The sequence below is a fragment of the Agelaius tricolor genome, unplaced genomic scaffold (genome assembly GCF_023055355.1).
Source record: "Agelaius tricolor isolate 1412-34295 unplaced genomic scaffold, bAgeTri1.0.p SCAF_18, whole genome shotgun sequence".
NCBI lineage: Eukaryota > Metazoa > Chordata > Aves > Passeriformes > Icteridae > Agelaius > Agelaius tricolor.
Window position 1 is genome coordinate 15521771 of NW_027269278.1, and position 19215 is coordinate 15540985.

At 57.2% G+C, this 19215-nt stretch overlaps 2 protein-coding genes across 3 annotated transcripts; both read left to right on the forward strand.

The window, feature by feature from the left end:
- The first annotated feature begins 24 nt into the window (after positions 1–24).
- ZNF346 (zinc finger protein 346) lies at positions 25–7921 on the forward strand. Its single transcript, XM_071443530.1, has 7 exons — positions 25–169; positions 341–444; positions 531–626; positions 1863–2013; positions 3480–3719; positions 6249–6342; positions 7607–7921. Exons 1-7 carry the CDS (start codon positions 109–111, stop codon positions 7710–7712), a joined length of 852 nt encoding a protein of 283 aa, XP_071299631.1. The 5' UTR covers positions 25–108; the 3' UTR covers positions 7713–7921.
- A 151-nt stretch (positions 7922–8072) lies between these two features.
- Positions 8073–18500, forward strand: FGFR4 (fibroblast growth factor receptor 4). Of its 2 annotated transcripts, XM_071443520.1 has the most exons (18): positions 8073–12093; positions 12449–12553; positions 13465–13734; positions 13840–13929; positions 14043–14209; positions 14296–14419; positions 14691–14881; positions 14994–15132; positions 15216–15409; positions 15659–15804; positions 15933–16054; positions 16154–16264; positions 16412–16602; positions 17007–17129; positions 17204–17274; positions 17541–17678; positions 17746–17851; positions 17938–18500. In XM_071443520.1, exons 2-18 carry the CDS (start codon positions 12481–12483, stop codon positions 18082–18084), a joined length of 2403 nt encoding a protein of 800 aa, XP_071299621.1. In that variant the 5' UTR covers positions 8073–12093; positions 12449–12480; the 3' UTR covers positions 18085–18500. The 2 variants fall into 2 exon arrangements, with proteins under 2 accessions (XP_071299621.1, XP_071299620.1); XM_071443519.1 differs by having other exon boundaries at positions 8073–12553.
- The last annotated feature ends 715 nt before the right edge of the window (positions 18501–19215 follow it).

Consider the following 19215-nt stretch of genomic DNA (forward strand, 5'->3'; position numbering starts at 1 on the left):
CCCTTGGAGGGTGCGGTGCTCTCGCGGGATCCGCCCCGCCGTTGCTAGGCGCGGAGGGGGCGCGCGGGCGGCTTCTCGCGAGAACAGCGTGAGGCGGCGACGGCGGCCATGGCGGACGGGGCCGGTAGCAACGGGGACGCTGCGGGGCCGCTGGTGGGCAAAGAGGCGGGTGAGGCGGCGGCACCGGGAGCGGGCTGGTGGTCGGGCCCCACGTGGTGCCCTCTAGCCCGGTTGGATCCTGCGAGGTGCGGGCATCCCGAACAGGGACGGCCCGCACCTCGCGGGGTCCCACCGGGCCGCTGACGCCCCCGTTTTGTGTCCCACCCCTCTCTCCCCACAGTGGAGCGGCTGATCCGGGAGAACGGACACATTTTCACCGAGGCGCAGTGCAAGGTGTGCAGCGCCCTGCTCATCTCCGAGTCACAGCGGCTGGCTCACTATCAGGTAGGGAAGGGGGAGCCCCCCGCCTCTGCCCCAGCCAGCCCCGGGCTCGGCCAGGCACCGAACGGGGCTTTCTCTGCTCTCCCCAGAGCAAGAAACACGCCAACAAAGTGAGACGCTACCTGTCCATCCACGGCGGGGAGGAGGGTGCCCACGGGAAGAAGATGAAGCTGGAGGTGAAGCAGGTGAGAGGAGAGCTGATCACTGTCTATAAGTAATGTCTACGGTGTCTTGAGATCTAGAGGGTAAGTCCTGTGAAGAGCGGCTGATGGGGATATTCCAGAAATGTGAAGTCCCTCTTACTGGGGATATTCCAGAGCCGTTTGGATACAATCCTGTGCAAAGTGCTCTGAGATGACCCTGCTTGAGCAAGGAGGTTGGACCAGTGAACCACTGTGGTCCCTTCCAGCCTGATCCATCCTTGTGTTCTGTGAGTGCAGGATCCACCAGGGCTAAATACAGCTCTGTGGGACCTGCAGGGCTAAAGGCACTCGCACAGCCATGTGAGTGAATGAGGAGAATACTCTCAGAAGGGGCTTTGTGAGAACTGAGAAACTCAGTGGCAGGTGTTTCACCAGGCCATGTTCCAGTTCCTGCTGCCTTCCCTGCTCACACAGCCTCTTTGAGCCTGTTCTCCCCATTTAAACAAATATGTGTTCCTGTTTTTGATAGTCTTGTTTGAAATGACAGAGAAGGAACAGGAGCAACAGCTTGTCAGGAGAATTGTTGCATATCATGCAGAGCACGTTGGGCTCATCATCCACAGGAATTCTCTTCCCAGAGCATTCTTTATTTTACTTATTTAGGTTCCCTCAGCTGGTAGCTGGAGCCTGTTGGTCAGTAAAGGCCCCATGTTCCATTCAGCCATCTGTCTGCCCCGTGACTCCCTTGGGGAACAGATTCTACTTTTATGATTGCTTCAGCTGTAATCCCCAACTCTGGCATTTGCAGAGAGCTGGGGGATAACAGCAGATGCCTTTGCACATAGTGTCAGGCTGAGAACTGCCTGCTGCTCCCTCCTCAGCTGGTGTTGTGTTGCAGATGACCCAGCTGATAGCGATGTTTGGGCTGCTCAGTTCACACCTTGCAGGGGACAAGGCTGCGGGGGACAATTTTGGCAGCCACAGGCTTAACCTTGTCCTTAACCCAAACAGGCCAGGGCTGCCTCTCTGCCTGGAGTGTTTGCCAACAGGTTAAAAACAGTAATCGGGTGCAAGAACGCTCTCCAGGGAGGGGGAGAGTGATGCTGCATCATGGAAGTTCCACCTGGTCACACTTCATTGACTTCACACCCAGATGTCTTTGGTGATGTTTTTTAGACCCCCAAACTGTAGTGTTTCTCCTCAAAACCAGGAGGCTGGACAGGATGGCCTGCAGAGGTCCTTCCCAGCCTCTGCAACTCAGTGGTTCTCTGTGCACAGGACAGCAAGCAGGAAGGCAGCAATGGGGAGGACAGGAACAAGTGTTGTCCCATCTGCAACATGACCTTCTCCTCTCCGGCCGTGGCAACATCTCACTACTTGGGCAAGACTCATGCCAAGAACATGAAGCAGCAGGCCCCCAAAGCAGAAGGTATGAGTGTCTGCAGCACCTTCACGATGTCCCAAAGGGCTGTTGAGATGCTTGTTGAGCCCCAAGTGTGAGCTCTTTGTAAGAGTGTGTGCTCTTTGCCATGAAATAGTTAGCCAGCAGTGCACCTCCAGAGACCTGGTTGTTCCAGCCTGCTCAGTGGGCTGGCATTGGCAAGAGGTTGTGTGGGGTTTTTTTTTGCTTTGTTTAGGGGAAATGCAGCTGGCAGCAGCCATTGTACCCATCCCTGTATGCAGGGACCAGGTGTGTGATATTAAGATGTAGAACTGCCTGCCACAGGGTATGATGCTCATTAAATGTTAGAGACTGAAGTGACTGGTGAAACTCTGATATGGTAAATTCCCCAGGGCTGCTCAGCTACAGCAATGTGGCCTCTGAGGTTCACAGACTCAGGAGCTGCAGATTGCTGAGGAGTGGGAGAATACAGCTGGGGACACATCAATATGTGCTTTTTCTGACCTTGTCTGCCCCCGTGCAGCTGCCTGTGTGTCCCATCCCTTTGCCAGCAGCCAGAAAGGCCTGGTGGGTGGGGAGTGACACCCTCTGTCCAGGGCAGGTAGGGGTAGCCATGGGCCAGGGGGGCTGCAGCTGGTCAGGACAGAAGGCAAACACAGCCCTGGAGTGTACCTGAGAATGGCAGCTTGTGCTAATTCCAAGCTGGGGACTTGTGAGTCACCCAGACTCCTGGGATCTTCCAGGCAGATGTCTGTCCCAGCACGTCTTCATGACTTTGCTAAAATGTGTGCACAGCAAAGCCACCTCCAGGATCTTCTTGTTCTTTGGAGCTCTTGCTTTTAGGTAGGATAGGAGTCTGCAGGAAGATGTTCACTGAGCAGTCTGGTGTATTCCTTTGGTGAGAGGAACTCTCTGATCCCTAGCAGGTTACTCACTCTGCTGTTTGGCACCCTGGAGTGAGAGGGTGCAGGTTCCTCCACCACACAGAAGAGCTGCTTCCCTCTGTGGATTCACTGTGTCAGACCTAGTCCCATTTATGCTGTATCTCATAAGACAAAATTCCTTATGAATTCACGATTGAGTCCTGTGGCTGCACGGTGCTTCCAGAATCCTTTCCAAAATGCCTTTGCTGTGCAAGGGCTTGTGCCCATGTTCTGTCTGGGAGATGATAACAGCAGGTGGAAGCTCATTCATACCCAGTGTTTCTTGAATACAGTCATGCTTATGTTAAGGAGAAATATGCAAATCTGTTGGATTTTTTAAACCCTGAAAGTTTTCCTGGCATACTCTGAGTTATGTTACCACATGTCTTTAAATTCTGCAGCATTAAGGGAAGAGGTAGCAAAATTATTAATTTATTGAGATATTTTACATTGGCTAGGTTTGGGTTTTAGATGCAGTGTGTTACTGCTTTTAATGTGGATTTGGGGGAAATAAAGTAGTTTTTACCTGTGAGTTCTGTGACTGACCAGGAGTTTGGATTCATCCTACAGAAACGGTGCCCCCACAGAAACACCCTGCTGCTCTCCCCACCTCCACTGCATCTTCTAATGAAGAGAACAAGGACATTACTGACCCGGACAAGTTCTGTAGCCTCTGCCATGCCACTTTCAACAACCCCCTTATGGCAAAACAGCACTATGTAGGCAAGAAGCACAGAAAGCAGGAGACCAAACACAAGCTGATGGCACACTATGGGCGAACCCCTGATGCACCAGCATCATCCTTCATGGGTGAGTTCTCAACAGGGAGGCTGATAACCAGCCAAAGAGCAGGGTGGGAGAGAAGCAGAATGTGTCTGACAGGCCTTTGGACATGAGAGTCTGTGGGGAGGGAGCAGGGGAGTATTGCTTGTGATGAGGAACTTGATTATACAGCCTAAGATTGATTTGGTTGCTGTTGTAACCCCCGGCAGCAGATGTTTTAGACTGTAGCTACTCGTGACAAGCTTTGGGTTGTGTTGTGCGGTGGTGTTTAATCGGGGACGTGTCCTTTTTATTCTCTGTGCGGATAATCCAGGGATTTTGGCCAGTACTGTTCCTAGTTAGGTGATTGCATCCAAAATGAAAAGATAAAAGTGGCATTTGATGCTTAAAAGTCGTCTTTGAGGGGACTAGCCAGAGATGGAAGGAATAGGTTTAACTGCACCTGCTGCTTCAAAGCACATGAAAGCCAGAAAGATTTCTCCCTGAATGCCTTTCTGCCTCTGTGTGGGCACTTCCATCTGATGAACTAATGCAGCTCTCTCTGGAGCAAGCAGGAATGTGGGGAAAAAAAACCCAGAGCTATTAAGGAGGAACTTTAGGCAGACAGTTAAAACTCTTTTGGTTTATGATCTGCTGCTTATGAGCACTTGTACGTGATGAAAGCCCTCTGAGTCCAGTGAAAGCATTAAGCGCTCACAGAAAACTCCTTTGTTCCTCCCAGCAGCCTTCTGTTGGGCCAGGAAGTCTTAGTACCTGCTGGATACTTGAGGTAAATAATAAGCAGACAGATCATCTTAAAATTTTCATCAAGGGCTTCTTTCTCTGTCGTAAAAACCCACACAAGCAGAAGATTAATTATTCTAATTCTTTGCAGGCCACCTTTAGATACCGGTAGCACTTATGACAAATGAGGCTCAATTAGCCAAGTAATGTTCTCTCCCACATTGCGTGGCCGTGTGGGAGATGGAAAAGGTGCTCAGTATCTCACGTTACCCATCTGCTCTGCACCTAATTAGTGGGGTCTGATGAATGGTTCCACTTGAGTGTGACTCAGGTGCTGACAGGGGCAGGAGCCCCAGCCCAGGCAGGCTGGGTAGGTGGGCAGTGCTGTTGCCTGGGTAGGTGGGCAGTGCCCTTGCCTGTGTGATTGATGTGTCCCAAGAAGTGCCAGCAGAAGGGGAATGTGTACAGTCACATCTCCAGGGCACTTCAGCTCCTCAGGAAAGGTTTCAGAGCCTGGGCTATCATCAGGGGCTTCTCAGATGAGATGGGCTGCAGTCAGGGATGTTTTGTCCCACTCTCTTTGCCTGTGTCTGTATGCCAACAGCCACAGTTGTCCCTAAACTCTCTGCTGGGACCTGACTTGCAGCAGATAAAGATGTGTTCTTTGCAAATGCAACACTGAGGTGGTTGCCTGCTTAAAGTTCTTTGGGAAAAAGTGGTTTGGAGTTGAGAAGTGTAGTTTAGACAACTTTGTTCATGCGCCTGTTGGATGGGCTTGCAACAGAGAAACCTTGACAATGATGGCGCAGGGAAGCAGACCTGAAGGCTGTATCAGCTCCTCTGGCCTTTACTGCTCAGGTCCAGCTCCATTTTGAGAGCTGAGTGTCCCACTGGAGTCTGACATATCTGAGGTGCAGCAGCCACATGGCAAAGTGTCTGCTACATCCAGAGTTCAGCTTCCCAATGATTTACTGCTCTGCACACCTGGGGTCCATCTCTCTTTCACCTTAAGGAAATGTTTTCCGTGTGAGAGTCCCAACCAGAGCCCTTCCCCCAGTGACCCAAAATTCAGGAACCCTTACTGTCTTGAGGACAACTGCCAGAATTTTTCCCTGTTAGAGACTCCTGTGCTGCAGTACTTGCCTGTTTGATATCTGTGACCTCCTGAACTTTCAGTCCAGCTGGAGTTGTCATGTTACACAAAACCAATGATCCTGTCAAGTACCACTATTGTTGGAAACTTTTTTTTCCCTGGCAGTTAACTGATCCACTCACTGTAACCAAACTGCTTGAGGACAGAGCTTAATATCCTCAGCTGGCACCTCAGCAAGGCTTAGCAAAATGCTGCATTGTGGAGCTGGACAGTGGGTGTAATCTCCTCTGGCTGCCTTTTTTATTGAAATGTTATAAGCTTACAAATTCAGTATCTCTTTATTTTCTGTTTTGAGTTGTCCAGATAAGCAGAAGTGGGAATATGGGAGAGAAACAGAGTTGCAAAGGCAGAATAGCCTTTGGGGTTTGGGGTCCAAATCTGAAACTTTTACTATGCCTGATGCTATGAACTGTTTGTAGGGAAGATGTGTGTATTTTTTAGCGATGAACAAACCATGTTCCGATCAGGAAAGCTTTTTTGGCTTAGTGATTCCTTTGCAATAATTGGCTGATACATGGTGGGGTAGTGGGATTCTGTGGTCTCCCTTCCTGGTCAGATTGTTGACTGTTACTTGTCTTTGTTTAGGGTTTAATAAATCAGGTGATTGAGTATCTTGCTTGTTTCTAGCTCAGGCACGGGGATTGGCTAGCTGTGTGTGCTAACATTGCTGTCTGTTTCAGCTGGGAAGGGCTACCCCTGCAGCACATGTAACATAGTGCTGAACTCCATAGAGCAGTACCAAGCTCACATCAGTGGCTTCAAACACAAGAATCAGTAAGTAATGTTCTTGTCTAAGTGTGTTTCCAGCCTTGCTGTTCAAATCGATGGCCTAAATATAACCTAAAATGCAGTTTTGAGCACGTGTTTCCAGCTGACTTCCAAACAGAACAGCAGGGTCTGTGCAGGCTCTCTCTGTGCGTCCTGAAGCTGCTCCAGGAGCTCCCTCTGCAGACAGCCCAGTCGTGCTGCCGAGGTAGAAGTGCCTCCAGTTGCTTTTGGTTCCTAATAGTTCAGCTCAGCACGGACCTTTGCAGTGAACCTGACACCTATTAAACACAGTTTCTCTTAACAACTGAGATTTTAATTTAATTAAGGACTGGCTCAGTAGAGATCTGCTTGCAATTCTAATCTCCTTTGGGATTGCTTGTTTTAAAATTTGGCATATAGTCAGCACGCTCCAGAAACCTGGACTGTATTGCTGAACTCACTCTTACAGCTGGCAAGTTAAATAATGGCATCCCCTGCATATATTATTAATTGAAAAAAATTATGCTGCCAGATGATTAATACCAAAAATACTTGTTCTGGAGACTGCCAATCTTTAATTTAAGAGCCTTCACTTAAAGAGGCACAGTAATGAGCCTGGGTTGGTTAGAAAGCTTCTTAAAAGGAAGAGGTATTAGGAAATCCTACCTGAAGGGAGGGCAGGCTCCTAGCCAAATTCCCCAGAAGGGATAGGAAGAAAACTGGATTCTCTTGTTGCCTGTCTATGGAATAACAGCCTCCTGGTCCCTGAGCTCTGGGGAGTACTTGATTGGAAGACATTTTTCATCCCAGGAAGTTTCAGCTCTTGAACAGCACGACTAGATCAGTGTATAGGAAGTATCCCATTCTAGAGAGCTAACGTGTTCCCAACACACACACATTAATGTTCTCTTTAAGGACACTGCTGTTGTCAGAGCTGTTGCAGCCACACAACTCCCTTTCAGAATGCTGCTCTGGATTCAGCTGTGCAGTCCTGTTCCAGCTTCTGCAGCCTGCAGAGAGGCAGGATGCTTGCTTTGTAATGGGAGCTCTTTAGCAGTCCTTGAGCTCTGCCGCAGCTAATTCTGCCATGCTAAAGGTGTCTGTTTACACACAGGCACAGAGAGCAAGGATTCACTTGGAAGATTTTCTGGCAAGTTGTTGCCTTGGCTGCAGTAGGCTGTTGCTCTGCTGACAGCCTTGCCTGCTGAGCAGTGATTGCAGCTGGCACATTTCAGAGCATTTGTGACATTGTCTCCTTTTTTTCCTTTTTCTTGCTCCCTTCAACGTGCAGGATGCCAGGAGCCGTGCCGGTTGTCGGACCGTTCCCGCCACAACAGTATGTCCGGGAAGAGTCAACTGGCCCAGGAGGCTACAGTTACTTCAGCCAAGACCTCTAGAGCAAGTTGCAGCACTATTCTTGGAGTTGTTGGTGGCCCCAGAACGCACATCCTTTGCCAGCCCACAATGGTTTCATTATCCCTCTGGATAAGCAAAGCCCTACCCTCCTGTATACACCCGTTGAGCAGAACGGGGACTGAGTCTGTCAGGAAAAGGATCCAGCTGGAAGAGACTTGCTAGACAGCAAATACTTCACTCCCTTAGAGTAGTTTTCATTGTGTAATTGCTTCCTGTGAAGGTGGGTGTGGTGTGAGAGGAGGTGTCTATCTGGTGTAAGGAGGGTTTGGCAGCAAGCTGGTAGTGGCACCTTCTCCCTGTCCCCTCTGGGGGCTGCCCATTCTACTGCTGGACTGCTCTCAGAGGGACACCAGCACCCATGGGCACCCCCAGGCATGACAGGAGGGGACCTGGAGTCTGGCTGTGGGACCAGAGCCACCCACATGGCTGGGACGCTGAGGATGGAGCATGGCCCTTGTCCCTAGGTGTACCCTGGTGTTGGTGCTGTTGGCCCAGCTCTGCTCCTCCCTGCCCTGGGCCAGGGCTCTGGCTGCCTCACCAGTCTGAGCTCCATTGCCTTCTGGGCTGGCAGAGCATAGAGCCACCCACCAGCCACATCCTCCACAGAAACACCACAGTCCCCTGCCCAGGCCGCAGCCAGCTCTGTGGAGCCAGTTGCTCCTCCAGGAGCACACCCAGGGTCCCTGCCTCAGCCGGGAGAAGCTCAGTCCTGGCCACAGCCCCAGCCACTGCCATCCCTCGTGGCCCCTCAGGCTCCAATGAGTAAATCAAGTGCAGATGTGGAGTCGGGACCAGGTGCCTGCTTGCAATTAGGGGCTGGGAAGATTGGGGTGGCCCCGTTCTCGCTTTGCAGTTCCTTGCCGTGGCTGCTGCTTCACTGGGCTGAACCCCCAGTGATGTGCAGGGGACAGGGCTGGAGAAAAGCTCCTGCTTTCTTGGCCCATAGATCAGCACTGTGGTGCCCAACCCAGCACACAGTGTGTGCCATGTCCCCACAGGGAGCAGGACACATTCTGGCCCCATGCACCTCGTTCCTTGTGCCAGCTGCGACTGCAGCACTCCCCCACACAGCCAGGGCAGGAAAAGGTGGCAGGGCTGCAGTGGGGACAAGGCATGACACTGCCCACCCTCCTGCTGTATCACCCTCAACTTGTATGTTCCCTGCTCAGCCTTCACTGCCCAGATCTGTGGATGCTTCTGTGCCATGCTGGAAGGCTAGATGAAGCCTGGGCCCCTGGTGTCCCTGTCCTGCAGCCCCTGCACTGGGCCCCACATTCTTGGCTCCCCAGAGGGAGCAGCAGGTTTATGTTTGCCAAGTTCTGCCTGGTTAAACCTTAACCGAGCTGGGTTGCTCCATGAGTCCCTCCCAGCCGGAGATAAGGATGGGCAGGCAAGACCAGGGCCTGGTGGGACACGCTGCCCCAAACCTGGCTGCTTGCCTCCAGGGCGGGACCCAGCCCCTGCAGAGCACCGTGCCCAGTCTGGGGCAGCTGCCTGTCTGTCCAGCTTGCCCCCTGCCTTCCTCAGCGCGTGTCCACTGCTACGAGGGCAGTAGGTTGCGGTTGGGCCTGGAAGCTACCACGTTGAAGCCCGTGGGACTGCATGGAGCTGGAAGCCCTTGTGCTGGGGCTCACCCCTTGCTCCAGGGCTGACCCACTCCCTCAGTGCCAGAAGGTTCACATCACCCCAGCCCATGGAATGAGCCTGCTCAGCCTCAGATCCTATGCACGTACAGAGTACAGTGAGCTGGGGCTTCTGTGCCCCAAACAAGAGCCGTTCAGGGGAGGCCAAGAGAAACTTCCAGGAGGAAAGAGCCCCCCAGGCTCCAGCCCCCACAGGAGCCACCGTGCTCCGCGGGCTCTGGCTGGCCGCAGGTGCCACCACAGCGGGAGTGGCGGCAAGTGCTGGGGCCAGGCACAAGGGGCGGCTGTGTTCCCGCAGCTCCGGCTGCCTTCCAAGAGCAATATTGTTGGCACCAGGCAGGCTCCCTGCACCGGCAGCACATACATGGGCCTTTCATGAGGAGAGTGGGGATGATTTACTGCCTGGGGGAAGGGGCAGGGGCTGGAGGATGGAGCCCCAGCATGCCGGCGCCCGGCCCCTTGTGTGTGCTCGCTGCCGCGGGGCCCCACACACGTAAGCAAGGCCAAGGGTCTGGCCAGGGGGTCGTCTCTCCCAATGGGACATGGGGCAAGAGGGATCCCTCTGCACCATCTGTGGAGTTCTGAGAACACAATCTCTGGGCACCCTGCTGTTTCTGAGCCAAGTAACCACGGGTCACACATCGCTTGTGCCACAGTGTTGGGGGCAGCCCGTGAGCTGGGGGAGACAGGGGCACCAGAGGAGAGTGCTGGGGCAGGAGTGCACCCACAGTGCAGAGTGCTGTGCTGGCACAATCCCCCCTTGTTGAGCTGCTGGCGTGGCAGAGGCCGTTGTGGTGCTGCCGGCAGCGGGTGGCAGGCGGTGGGGCTGGGCTGCTGTGAAGGGCTTTTTGTTTGCCGTCAGTTGCTGCTATAAATCAAGCCAGGCAGCCCAGCCCAGCACTGCCCCACGGCAGGGAGGTGACCAGTTCCCAGCCGCCTACAGCAGAGCCCCACCAAGCCCTGGCCTGTTCCTGGCATTGTCCTGGCCCACTGGGGATGTTCAGTGTGACACTGGGCAATGTGCCCACACTGGTCTGCTTGCCCTTCTTCCACTCAGCGTTGGGGAACCCTGGGATACAGGGAATCTTTCCATGTTCATCCCAGACTGTGGCTCCCACAGGCTCCCCAGAGTCCCAGCTCTCCCTGTTGTTCCCAGTACTGGGAACATCCCCTTCTCTCTGGTTTTAATTTGGTTTTGGTTCGAATTGAGCTGAACCCAACATTTTTCTGTGCTTCCGGCACGCTGTGAACTCTGCAGGGGCGGCCGCTGCTCCGTGAAATTGATGTTCTCGTCCGCTTCACGCGTCAGCAGGAATGAACAGCTGCTGGGGGCTGCTGGCCCCCGGGACTGCTCTGTGCACCTCTGCACCCCAAGGGGACACCAGTACTCCAGATGGGGAGCAGCACAGGGTGCATGGTGCTATGGGAGATTGTAGCACCAACCAGACCTCATGGTGGAACCGTGTCATGCTGGATGGTTTGGCTTGGCACAGCGGAGCATGGACTTGGCTGTGCCCAGGATTCGTGGTGTGGCCCTACGAAATGAGGGGTGACAGTGACAGTGTACCCCACTCACAGGGCCTCAAGATCCACACCAGGCATGGGCAATGCTGTGTATGGGGCTCAGCACAGCCCTGGAAGATCTTGCTGGAAAGCAGGTGGCGAAGCAGACGGCAATACAGGAAAGGAGAGCAGCTCCTAGGGCCAGACCCTGGCCATGTACTGGGGGACACTGACCCCTCTTGATGGCAGCAGGATGCTCAGGGGACATTGTTCCTTAGGATCACACCAGCTCAGAGTGTCTGAGGCCAGGCTTGCCCTGGTGCCCAGGGGTCTTGCATGGCCCAACAAGCAGCAAGGCCCGGGCATGGTGGGGTCTGCCTGCCCCAGCACAGGCACCAGCATAGGGAAGGTGAGGGCGAAGTGTTTATGTGTTGGATTAGGCCACTCCAACGCTGGCTCGCACCTTAGCCACGTTTTATGGCGCTCTGTTATGGGCTCCTAATGAGGGTCACAGCCACTTTATGGCACTGACAGCGATAACGCTACAACTAATTATGGCACAATTAGCGTGTGGGCTGCTGCGCACCCAGCAACGCTCAGCGCCCAGCCTGGGCCACCATACCTGCTTGGGGCTGGAGTGCTCCTACTCCCAGCAATGGGGGGAAACGAGGTGGCCTTGCCCCGTGTCCCATCTGCTGCTCCCCACGCCTGGAGGACAGCACAGGAGAGCAGCCCCGGGTGTTTTGCAGCCCCCTGCGTTCCCCACCCGCCAGGGCAGGCTGCACCGGCGGAGCCGGGATGGGGGGGCCGAGGGCCGCCTCTCGCTGCTGGGGGGGAAAGGCCGGTGCTCCCCCGCCACTTCCCCCGTCCCGCTCGGCAGCAGGTCGGTTTGCAGAGATGCTGGAGAAGCGGGGCCGGTCCCCGTCCCCCCCTCCCGCCTCCCCAGCGCTCCGGGCGGGGCCGCTGTAACCCGAGCGCGTCCCTACAAAGTGCCCGCGCCCCCGAGGCGGCGGCAGAGCGGGGCCGGAGCCAGCCCGGAGTGAGCCCCAGCCCTGCCCGCAGCCGGAGCCGTCCCGAGCCCGGAGCCGGAGCCGTCCCCGGCCCTGCCGCCATGGGGCCACGGTGTGGGGCTCGGCGGCGCTGAGCCCGCTGTCCCCGGACTTTGCCCCGGCCCGCGCAGCGCAGGCGGCTCCGCCGCGGGACCCCGTCACCGCCGGTAACCTCGCCGACCGCGACCCTCGCCCCCGGCACCATTCGGGCTCCCCCCCCGTCCCGGGACACTCTCCCCCTCTCTGGGATCCCCCGCCGTCCCCCGCCCCCTGTTAACCTCCCCGAGCGCCCTGACCAGGCTGCCGCTGGCTGGAGAGGTCGGATTCCCGGCACCCAAACGCGGTGTTTCCCATCCCGTGCCCCCTCCCATTCCTGCCCAGGCACCCCCGTGCTCTGCCTCCCGTCCATGCCCACCCACCCTCGCGGTGACCGGGGGATCTCGCACTGCTTCTCCCCGGTGCCTCGGGAGAGGAGGGGGCTGCCCGCCCGGATCCGCTCACCCGACCCTGCCTGTCCCGCAGGGTGGGACCCCCGCGCTGGGGCGGCCTGGAAGATGCGGCCCCTCTTGCAGGTCGTGGCGGGGCTGCTGCTGGCGGCGGCTGCACGGGGCAGGGCGATGGAGCCAGGTACGGCTGCGGGGGGCGAAGCGGAGCCGGGGGGCGGCGGGAGTGGGTTCGTGCTTTCTGGGGCGGCGACCCCCGGGCTGGGATGCGGGTGCTTGCCCTGGGCACGCAGCCCCACCGCTCTGCCTGCAGGGCAGGGCTGGCGGGAGCTGGGGACACGGCACAGGGACCAGCGTTTCCATCACTGACAGGGGCAGAGTGGCCCCAGCCAGGCTGTCCCTGTGCTGCGGGGGTTTGGCTCGCAGGGACACGCGTGGCAGAGAGGGGTTGCGAGACCGCTGTGGGCTGTGGCTGCTGTGTGTGACTCCGGGTGAAATGCGGGCACTCCGTGCCTTGAGGTGGCAGGTGCGGGAGAAGTGTCCCCGGGGACCAGAGACCAGCTGCCCTACATCCCTCCTGTGCTGGCCATGACCTGGGCTGGAGACACGCTCGTGTGCTCCAGGCTCCTTCACATGGGCAGTCGGGCTGCCGTGGTATTGCTGTGCTGGCAGCCAAGTTGTTTCTGCCCTCCACATGCTGCTGCTGGCCATCGGCAAGCTGGGCTCCACTGCCAGCCCTGGCACTGCCAGGGACAACCCGGCTCTAGGGGTCCCAACCGAGCTTGGGGCATGTAGAGGTCACATTTGGTGTCTGGAGAGCTTTGTTACCCTTCTTCAGTGAGGCAGAGCAAGCTGGAGCACCCTGGGAGTGGTGGAAGGATAGTGGCATATGTGGCCTTGGATGGGGACATGCCATTGGGGAAACCATGTCCCTGTGTTCAGGGCAGAGTCCAACCCTTACCTGCTTCTGGAGTGGCAGAGCCAGCTCTGGGCTGTGTCACACCACATGCTCTCCACACTAAGATGGACATATGGAGGGGTCCTGCTGTCAGGGAGGGGTGAGCGCTGGGGTGGGTGCTCACCACATCTCTCCAGAGCTATTTGAGAGACCCTTGCTGGAGTCAGAAGACGAACATCTCCTACTGGACCCAGGGAACACATTGAAGCTGTACTGTGATGCCAACCAGAGTGGTGCCAGTGTGGTCTGGTACAAGGAGTCCCGGCCACTTGTCTCGGGGGGTCGCATCCATCTCCATCAGGGCCTGCTGGAGATCTCAGAAGTTGCCTACGAGGACTCGGGGCTCTACTTGTGCCGGGCACGGGGAACTGGAGAGGTCCTGCGCAACTTCACCATCTCTGTCGTGGGTAGGAGCCCTGGCAGCACCCAGCTACCCCCAGGGCAGCAAGGCAGCCACTGCCCGCCCAGCCCTGCAGGAAGGGATGTCCCTCTCAACCCGGTTCCCTTTGCAGACTCCCTGGCGTCAGGTGATGATGATGAAGATAGTGATGGAGACAGTCCCCACGGAGACCGAAATGAGGAGTCAGTCTACGTGCACAGAGGTCAGTGCCACACTGGGGCACTACAGGAGAGGGCAGGTGGGGCAGAACCAGGGGCAAGGCTGCCTCCTGCTCCCTGCACAGCCCCTCTCATTGTACATCCTGCATGTCCCCAGCTCCTTACTGGACTCACCCACACCGGATGGACAAGAAGCTGTACGCAGTCCCTGCGGGGAACACAGTGAAGTTCCGCTGCCCGGCCTCAGGCAGCCCCAGCCCCAGCATCCGCTGGTTCAAGAATGGGCGTGAGTTCCGAGGGGAGCACCGCATCGGGGGCATCCGGGTATGGGCCAGCTCCTCCCACCACAGCTTCCCTCCCAGGATCCATCCTCCCCAACTCACCTCACTGCCTTACCTGCCCCTCTGCAGCTCCGGCACCAGCACTGGAGCCTGGTGATGGAGAGCGTGGTGCCCTCTGACCGCGGCAACTACACTTGCCTGGTGGAAAACAGGTTTGGCAGCATCCGCTACAGCTACCTCCTGGACGTGCTGGGTGAGGGCTCCTCAGCTTGGTGCTGATCTGGGCTTCCCCATGCCTGGTGGGGTCAGGGAAAGGGGTGCAGGAGCCTCTGTTCGTGGCCTATCGACTGGTGCAGCTCACATGTCCCTCACAACCCAGGGACATGGGATGGAGACCAGGCTTGGGTTGCACTGGTCTCTTCTAGGGCTCGGGAAGGGCTCCTTGGTGGGTGGAGGAGGAGGGAGAAAGGAGCCTGTGCTCTGGGCCACCATGTCAGTGAAACTGCTCTGCTCCCTGTGCACAGAGAGGTCCCCACACAGGCCCATCTTGCAGGCTGGGCTGCCTGCCAACACCACAGCCCTGGTGGGCAGCGATGTGGAGTTCTTCTGCAAGGTCTACAGTGATGCCCAGCCCCACATCCAGTGGCTGAAACACATTGAAGTGAATGGCAGCAACTACGGCCCCGACGGGGTCCCCTATGTGCAAGTGCTCAAGGTAACAAGGGCTGGAAGCACTCAGGTCCCAGATGCCCACACTAAAGTGGTGACAGGGGTGCACAGAGCTCCCCGAGGAAGAGGGATACTGACCATCCATCCCTCTCTGACAGACTGCAGATATCAACAGCTCTGAGGTGGAGGTGCTGTACCTGCGCAATGTGTCCATGGAGGATGCTGGCGAGTACACCTGCCTGGCAGGGAACTCTATCGGCCTCTCCTACCAGTCTGCCTGGCTCACCGTCCTGCCAGGTAGGCGTGGGGTCCTGGTGTGGGGTCTGGGATCCCCAGCACACAGAGGCCATGCCTCAGGCCAACTCATTCACTCCCTGCAGAAGAGGAGCTGGTGCGGGAAGCTGAGGCCCCTGAGACCAAGTACACAGACATCATCATCTACACCTCGGGCTCACTGGCCGTGGCCATGGCCATTATTATTGTGGTGCTGTGCCGGATGCAGACTCAGTCCAGCAAGCAGCACCTGGAGCCTATGGCAGTCCACAAGCTCTCCAAATTCCCACTCATCCGGCAGGTGGGTACCAAACTTGGGCCCTAGTAATGCAGGGGGACCTTGGTGACAAATAGGCTCCAGGACTGTCCCTTGTGCCCATCACACCTTATTCTGCTGCCAGCCTTGGGACTGCCCTTCCCACTTCCCCCTGCAGCTCCCTCACCCCTTTGCTCCAATTGAGATCTCTGCTTTTCTGTTGCATCTTTGTTGAGCCCTGGAGCATGGGATGGGATGGGATGGATGGCTGAGGACCTATGTCTCTCTCCACAGTTCTCCCTGGATTCCAGCTCTTCTGGGAAGTCCAGCACATCCCTGATGCGGGTCACCCGTCTCTCCTCCAGCTGTGCCCCAATGCTGGCTGGTGTCATGGAGCTGGACCTGCCCCTTGATGCCAAGTGGGAGTTCCCCCGGGACAAGTACGGTTCTGCACAGGGCAGGGACAGGGGCTGCTCTCCCCTGGGAGAGCAGCATGCAGGCCATGGATGGGGAGGCCTCTGGCCACCATCAGACCATCCCTGTGATCCCTCCTGCTTGTCCCTGCCAGGCTGGTGCTGGGGAAGCCCCTGGGGGAAGGCTGCTTTGGCCAGGTGGTGCGGGCAGAGGCTTACGGCATAGACAGAGACCGGCCAGACCGAGCCGTCACCGTGGCTGTCAAAATGCTGAAAGGTAATGGCTCCTGTGCCAGTGTCCTGGGAGCAGAGGTGGCATCAGCACTGGGCAGGGGTGCCACCCAGCTGGCATCGTGACACAGCCTTTATTCCCTAGACAATGCCACCGACAAGGATCTGGCTGATCTCATATCCGAGATGGAGATGATGAAGCTCATGGACAAACACAAGAACATAATCAACCTCCTGGGAGTCTGCACACAGGATGGTGAGGGGGCTGTGCAGGCAGGGTTCAGGCAGAGCATGGGCATGGAGCATGACATGGGCATGGGCATGGATGCAGGCACTGGAGTCAGTGGCCTACTGGGAAGGGACAAGGCAGGGCAGGGGCTAAGCAAGCGGCCGCCCTTCCCAGGGCCACTGTACGTGATTGTGGAGTTTGCTGCGAAGGGCAACCTGCGTGAGTACCTCCGTGCCCGCCGCCCCCCAACACCTGACTACGCTTTTGATGTCATTGCAATGCCTGAGGAGCAGCTCTCTTTCAAGGATCTGGTCTCCTGCGTCTACCAGGTGGCCCGTGGCATGGAGTACCTGGAGTCCAAACGGGTATGGCTGGCATGGCCTGCATGGCTGCCTGTGCTGGGCACAGCTGGGGAGGGCATGGCGGTGACAGAGGAGCTGTGTATCCCTGGTGAACCCACTGTCCCTGTGGAAAGGGAACCCAGCCAATTCCCATAGGCTCTCCAGAACCTCCCAGCCCCACCCAGCAAAGCTCAAGGCAGTACCTCCCCAAAACTATGGGACTCAAAGCCTGACCCACCTCCTGGGGAAGTGTATGTGGTCCCCCCACTGTGCCTGTCACTGCAGCCAGCCCGATGATGGGATGGCCCCATCACTGCAGAGGTGCTGGGGGGTGTGTGGGAGGGAAACAGTGATTTCAGTGTTTGAAGGGGACATGTGGAGCTGGAGTCACCATCTCACACCCCTGTGGGTGATGCTCCCCCTGGCAGTGCATCCACCGTGACCTGGCTGCCCGCAACGTGCTGGTGACAGCGGAGAGCGTGATGAAAATCGCTGACTTCGGCTTGGCCAGGGATGTTCACGACATCGACTACTACAAGAAAACCAGCAACGTGAGTGGGGCTCCTGGGACAGGGGCACAGGGACCCCCAGCAGGGCTGAGCTGAGCAGGGGGTTGCTCTCCTAGGGTCGCCTGCCAGTGAAGTGGATGGCCCCCGAAGCCCTGTTTGACCGTGTCTACACCCACCAGAGCGATGTGTGAGTCCTCAGGGGAATGAGGGTCTGTTGGCTGTGGGCTGAGGGTGCTGTTGGTGTGGGACAAGGCAGCTCTGTGGGGTTATGCATGTACTGGAGGGTCCCCATAGCAGAATGGGGATACTCTGTGGGGACAGAGGGGCACATATTCCCCAGGGGTGATCTTCCCTCTCCCATCCCTGCTCCAACAGCACTGCAGAGTGCAGTGGGCCAAGCTGGGGGAGAGCCCTAGGATGTATTTGACCCTCCTTTGCTATGTGTCATCCTAGATGGTCCTTTGGGATCCTGATGTGGGAGATCTTCACGCTGGGGGGCTCCCCATACCCTGGCATCCCTGTGGAGGAGCTGTTCAAGCTGCTGAAGGAGGGACACCGCATGGACCGGCCATCCAACTGCACCCATGAGCTGTGAGTACCAGCCAGGGGGGTGGGCAGGGGGCACGGTGAGACCCTGCTAACAGCCCCTTGTCCTCAGGTACATGCTGATGAGGGAGTGCTGGCATGCCGTGCCCTCCCAGCGCCCCACCTTCAAGCAGCTCGTGGAGGGGCTGGACAAGATCCTGGCAGCTGTTTCAGAGGAGGTGAGAGGAGGGGAGTCTGGTGGGTGAGGGGTGGGCAGTGTGGGCATTGACAGCACTGGTGGTCATGGCACCATCCCTCCTTGCAGTACCTGGACCTCTCCATGCCCTTTGAGCAGTACTCGCCCTCCTGTGAGGACACTGCCAGCTCCTGCTCCTCTGATGACTCCGTCTTCACCCACGACCCTCTGCCGCTGGCTCCTCACCTCTTCTCCTACCCCAGCGTGAGGACTTAAGGGAGGGCAGGGAAGGGTGATGCTGAAACCACCTCTGCCCTTGCAGGGAGGGGGTCCAGGTTCCCAAAGGTGCCTGATTTGTCCGGGCTGAGCAGTGGGTGGGCAGGGCCCTGAGCCACAGCACCAGGGCAGGGTGTCCCTCTCCCCAGGCTCTTTTTGGGCACTGAGCCATCAGCCCTGGCTGAGATGTGCCTGGTATTGTGGGGCAGCAGGAGCCAGAGCCTCTCCATGTGGGCACTGCCTGGGATGCCCATAGCATTGCCCAGGGAGATGGGCTTTGGCCAGTGCTTCAGTGGAAGTGTCTCTGGGCAGGAGTCCCACTGCTGCCAGGCTCCTGCTGCATCTGTACATAGCCACAGAGATGAATATTTATGTACATGAAATTTCAACCTGATAAATTATTTTTTTGGAATACACCCCGGTGCAGTTTCTGGGCTGCTCTGGAGCACAAAGGGCTCACCTAAGCTTGGAGGGCAGGTCAGGTTTTGCCTCCTCGCTGCCTCCTTGTCCCAGCCAGTTCAGGGCCTGCAATCACTCCTGGGGGACACAGAGACAGTGCCACAGGTGCAGGAAGTGATGTCCCCACTCCTGTGCCTCCAGGCCTGCTCCAGCACAAAGCACCCTTGCATCTGTTCCCCATTAGCCACTGCTGCACTAAGCCACCGTGAACTGCGCTACCAGCACTGCCCTGAAACTGATCCCCCAACTGCCATGGGCTCCCAGGCTGGGAAAGTGCTCTGGGGCCCAGCCCCACGCACCGGGGACCCCCCGCACCCTCCTGCCCAGGCCGGCCCAGCACTCCAGATTAAAGTGAGTTATGGGCTCTCTCTCCCCAAAGCCCGTGGGAGCACAAGTTGGGGGTCTCCAGCCCCTGCTCTCTGATGCTTGTTTTGCCCCCCCTTGCCCTGTGGTGCCCAGCAATGACGGCAGTGTGGGCAAGGAGGGCTGCAGCTGTCTCACCCCCTCCTGCCAGCCTGCTCCCTGGGTCTAGGGTTTCATCCAGGGCCAGGCTTTGCCGGCCGTTAGTCCCAGGATCTGGTTTCCTCCTTCAGCTCCCAGCTGCACTCACAGCCCCCCGCCTGGAAGATGCCTCTTCCAGCATGGAAGCTCTCTGGCACAGTTTGCCCCAAA

Coding starts and splice junctions, on each gene's coding strand:
- ZNF346 (XM_071443530.1), top strand. CDS start 109: ATGGCGGACGGGGCCGGTAGCAACGGGGACGCTGCGGGGCCGCTGGTG. Junction 627..1,862: donor TGAAGCTGGAGGTGAAGCAG/GTGAGAGGAGAG, acceptor CTCTGTGCACAG/GACAGCAAGCAGGAAGGCAG. Junction 3,720..6,248: donor ACCAGCATCATCCTTCATGG/GTGAGTTCTCAA, acceptor TGTCTGTTTCAG/CTGGGAAGGGCTACCCCTGC.
- FGFR4 (XM_071443519.1), top strand. CDS start 12,334: ATGCCCACCCACCCTCGCGGTGACCGGGGGATCTCGCACTGCTTCTCC. Junction 14,210..14,295: donor ACCGCATCGGGGGCATCCGG/GTATGGGCCAGC, acceptor GCCCCTCTGCAG/CTCCGGCACCAGCACTGGAG. Junction 14,420..14,690: donor CTACCTCCTGGACGTGCTGG/GTGAGGGCTCCT, acceptor CCCTGTGCACAG/AGAGGTCCCCACACAGGCCC.